Source organism: Zea mays, chromosome 1, assembly GCF_902167145.1.
Source record: "Zea mays cultivar B73 chromosome 1, Zm-B73-REFERENCE-NAM-5.0, whole genome shotgun sequence".
NCBI lineage: Eukaryota > Viridiplantae > Streptophyta > Magnoliopsida > Poales > Poaceae > Zea > Zea mays.
This window is the reverse complement of record NC_050096.1, coordinates 48,931,804-48,936,612: the sequence shown is the minus strand read 5'-3', so window position 1 is coordinate 48,936,612 and position 4,809 is coordinate 48,931,804. Positions and strand designations below refer to the sequence as shown.

Here is a 4,809-nt window from a genome sequence, read left to right as displayed (position 1 = left end):
GATACCTTCAGGTCACACGGAGAGCGGCACCCGACCCCACCACATGGGCAGGCTAAGGGCACCACGTGGCGAGGAAGGATAATACGTCCCAGGAAGCTTCGTTGGGTCCGGACCTCCGCAGAGGAACACCAGACCCCTGTGAATACGAGCCCGGAGCTCCCGAGAAGACATGCCGGGTCCCCCCGAGTAAGGTCCGGGCCCTGGCAGGGTCTCAGGACGGAGAGGACCCCGACACGAGCAAGGGTCCGATGCCGACACGTGTCCAGGCCTTGCCCTACGCTCCCCGCTCACGCGGAAACCCGCCGTGGTCGCATGGCTTGTGGCCCGTAACGTAAGCCAACGGGCCGAGCCTGACGTAAGGCCCATATGGCTGTGCAGTCTTTGCATTTATTGTGGGAAGGACGCGCCGCCCGCCACCACGCTAATGGGCGACGCGCCCTCTCAGCATTTAATGCGTCCTGTCCAATCCGCCGACAGACGGCGTCAGGGTCACCCAGCAGACGGTGCGCCTAATCAGTCTGTTGGCGAACAATGCGCCCATGCCGATCGGCGCATAGTACCCATCATCCCTTCTACAAGAAGCTTCCCTTGCATGCCGAAGTTACGAAGATCTCGGGTGTCAGGGCACGAGAAGATTGCCCCAGAAGCAAGCATCGGTGGCTCTAAGCGCTATATTCTTTATGTCCCTGGGCCCCCACATGTCGGGGCCCAGCACCTTTGTGCATGCCCCCCTTCAGCTATAAAAGGGGAGGCATGCGACGTTACACACAAGCCCGGGGAGGACATCCAATCTTAGGTTCACTCAGACACTCACAAGTTCATACAAGCTCTCAAGCAATACATCACAGAGTGGAGTAGGGTGTTACGCTCCGGCGGCCCGAACCACTCTAAATCCTTGTGTGTTCTTGTGTTCTCCCCACTTTTCCAACTAACAAGCAAAACGTTTAGGCCCCTCCTCATCTTAGGATTTAGGGCGGGTGCACTCCGCCACCCGGGCGGAGATTTGCTCTCCGATAGGTACATAAGGTACCCCCATGTCATAGTGTGATGATATGGCACGCTAGGTAGGGGATTGCACCATGCCCCTGTCACGCTCGTGCTCCTTTTGGATTGCACCATGTCCTATGGGCATCACACCATATGCCTCCATATGTGATTAAGGCTGGACAAAAAACCAGTAACCCGAAACTAAAATATATGAACCTGAAATACCCGAAACTCTAATTTTGGTCGAGAATTTTGAGTGACAACTTGTAAAACCAAAATTTATATTGGGTAATTCGGGCACCACAATTGAGTACCCGAATTACCTGAACTTTCATCCGACATGTACTTATGTCATTGTTAATTATCAGTTTGTGCATTTATAATTATGTGTTAGTGTGTATGACTTGTAAACTTGTGATTGTAGATTGCATGTGTTTAGGGTTCAGGGGTACCACTGCAATTATTTGTTTAGTTTTCCAAGCACGGAGAGATAAAAGGGTCCCATTGAAGCACGTGAATTATTTGTCAAGAACCATACAATGTTTTATAGTATCAGTTTGTTTTCACATAAAAAACATAGAAAATAAGAAATAGAATTCTATAAACTGTTAGGATTTATGGGCTAGGCCCAATTGAGAAATTTAAATAAATCCCAGAAAAATCTCAAAAAGCCCGTATAAGTGTATGGCTAGGGAATGATGGAACCAATAGCACCATATTGCTAGTTCTAGTGGAATAGAGCTAGCTTAAATATGGAAGCCACACTCACTCACCAAGTCATGGATGAGAGAAGAGAGTGTGGAGAGCCACACGCGCGCTCGCTCGCCGGGCCGGGGCGAAGGGCGCGGGCGCACGACATGCTAAAAGGAGCCTGATCATCCTAGTTTCGCTTTCGCCTCTCTTCACAGCTGAGCCGCCTTCCAGTTCTCTTCATCCCGACCGCAGACGTGTATCTACGATCAGGAGAGCAGGTCTCCAGAACCCTTCGTCTTCTAGATCCTGCACCGGGAGAGGGCGAATAAGGTTTTTGGGAAGCGTCCTCACGCGACTGCTCGTGATCTTCTGACCTCGTCGACCCTTCTGGTTTCGCTGTTTCGACGTCGTCGACCCTGCTGATTCCGGCCCACGCCATCAACCTGTATGTCTGATCAGTACGCATCATCTGATTTGACTTTTTACTTCAGTTCTTCTGATTTGGTCATGATTTAAATAAGGTTTTTGGGAAGCGTCCTCACGCGACTACTCGTGATCTTCTGACCTCGTCGACCCTTCTGGTTTCGCTGCTTCGACGTCATCGACCCTGTTGATTCCGGCCCACGCCATCAACCTGTATGTCTGATCAGTACGCATCATCTGATTTGACTTTTTACTTCATTTCTTCTGATTTGGTCATGATTTATATTCGAAATTTAATCTAGAATTTGTCTAATTATTCAACATAAACAACTCTAAGAGACTTTTATATCCTCTCTAAATCATAGGAACAAAGATTTTGGTGATTTTCCCCAACTACTACTTTAATTAGATCACAAATATAGAAATACTATGTTCCGGAATTCTTGCTAGTCAACCATGGAGAAGAACGATAATAACTCTCTAAAATATGCACAATATAGAAAAGTTGTTGGAGTGTACAAATATATAGAAACCAAAATTTCACTAAATAATTCTCCAAATGATGATTTATTGATAGTAAATTTTAAAAAGAATCTTGAAGATGTAAGGAAGGTTAAGAGTAGGATAAGAAACTGTTAGAATATGATTTTCTTTTCACCTTTGTAAAAAAACAAGATTCAAACCGTTGGAGAAGCTCTGACCACCACCAACCCCTCGTGCGCTTGCAGTCGTTAGTCGTACCAAGATGTATACGGTTTACTAATGCTCACGGTTAATCAGAAATCATGGATAAGCAACCTGTCAATAATAACATAGCACATACTAGTCCACTCCACAGACACATACGGTTTTACACTTCACTTTCGAGCTTTCTGCAAGCCTTACTTATACATACCATTACACACATTCTTTATTCTTCGATCACCTCACCGACGACATTAACACATCACGTTTACAGTAACTTGTTCAGATGATACAGCAGTACAACACATGATAGCAAACTAAGCGCGAGCATTTATATAATAGCAAACTGCACACCAACGACGACACATGATAACAGTATACGTAGTTCAATGCACTCACGCCTCAGAGCTCGAGCATACCGACGGCGTCCATGACGTCGGGCTGGAGCAACATCAGCTGGATCTCCAGCGGCAATTGCAGATGCAGGGGCGGCGGCGGCGACGGCGAGAGCGGCATGACTGACGGCGAGAGCGGCATGACTGGCACCTGCACGCCGCCGTAGAGCTGCACGAGATGGTCGGGCACGCCCGGCACGTCGAGCGGTACGCCGGCGACGTCGCCGAGCAGGCTGAGCTGGGAGTTGCGCAGCAGGAGCGCGGCGCACAGCTGGCGCGCGTGCGCGGCGAGCACCCGGTTCTCCTGCTCGAGCGCGCGGCTCCGCAGCACGGCGTCGCCGACGCCAGCGCGCATCGCCTCGTTCTCGCGCCGCAGGCGCTCCGCCTCCGCGGCCAGGTCGTCCACGTGCCGCTGCCGCTTCATGCGGGACTTGCGCGCCGACAGCCTGTTGGAGGTCATGCGGTTGCGCCGCCGCTCCTCCTCCGTGATGACCACCGCGGCGCGGCGCGCTCCCTGGGCGCCAGCCAGTGGAACCATCCCACTACCTGAGAAGGGAAACACTTACCTGCTTCCTCGAACACTGCCGCGCACTGCTCCTAGTCGAATGATCGATCGGGTGTGGGAGTACGCGCTAGGAGAGGCACGTATGAGACTTAGCAGCAAAGCAGGAGAGGGCCGGGAGAAGAACGGGACGACAAGATCATGGAAGAACGAAGAGGAGCAAGCATCGAGTAATTAATACTAGTGCTTCGGCTCTGATCGAATCAAACCAAAGCCTTGTTCGATCGGAGCTTGGCGGGAGGCGGCCGAGGCGATCAGGAGATCACGTAGAGGAAGTATAGGAGCACGATGGAGAGGGAGTGGAGGTAGCAGAAGTGGAGGCTGACCTCCGTGAGCGACATGGCAGTATGGCACCACGGAGCTTGGCGGATGAGCACGAGAGCAGATCGAGGTGGTTGTTCGTAGCAAAATCTCAAAGGAAGAAGGGACTTAGCTAGCTGAAGCGAAGCACATCCGGGGGAGATCGAGGAGTTGGAGGCATGGGGCGGCGACCCTTCCCAACAACCAACCAAGATCGAGCTGCGCAGCGCTCTACTCAACTATCGACGAGGAGAAGGTTTGGGGGGCAGAAGCGTTGGCCTGCGGGTGAAGATTTAAGCGCCGTGCGGACGGACGGGCAGGGGACTGACGACAAATCATATGCGCAAAGAGTATAATACAGTAGTAACAGAGAGCAGTCAGCTCGTGCAATTGCGTGTGCACCAACTAGCCTGATTAAATAAGGGGCTTGATCTTTTGTCCGCATTGCCAACAATCGTAGAACCGGGCCGCTATAGGGGGCATGCAGTGAATTTTCCAAAGATGCCTAGGAAACATGCCTGAAACTTCCCACTCACAACGATACAAGAACTAGGGTGCCGCTTAGTTCACATATTTATAATATAATAGGTAACTAATTAATAACGTTAAATCATGTTTGTTTAAATCTAAGCGTAATTAAATACCACAATAAAATTGATAACGGCATATTTAAACTTGTTACTGTTAGTAATCGAGTGTAAATCATCATTATTATTATTTACATTATATTCCATGAATCAAACATCACATAGGTTTCTATAATAT

At 49.8% G+C, this 4,809-nt stretch overlaps 1 protein-coding gene across 1 annotated transcript; it reads right to left on the bottom strand.

Annotated features, from left to right (window-relative positions):
* Positions 1–2,906: 2,906 nt before the first annotated feature.
* On the bottom strand, positions 2,907–4,388 carry LOC103644612 (bZIP transcription factor 53). The gene has a single exon (XM_008667790.3). It carries the CDS (start codon positions 3,718–3,720, stop codon positions 3,190–3,192), a length of 531 nt encoding a protein of 176 aa, XP_008666012.1. The 5' UTR covers positions 3,721–4,388; the 3' UTR covers positions 2,907–3,189.
* Between the last annotated feature and the right edge of the window lie 421 nt (positions 4,389–4,809).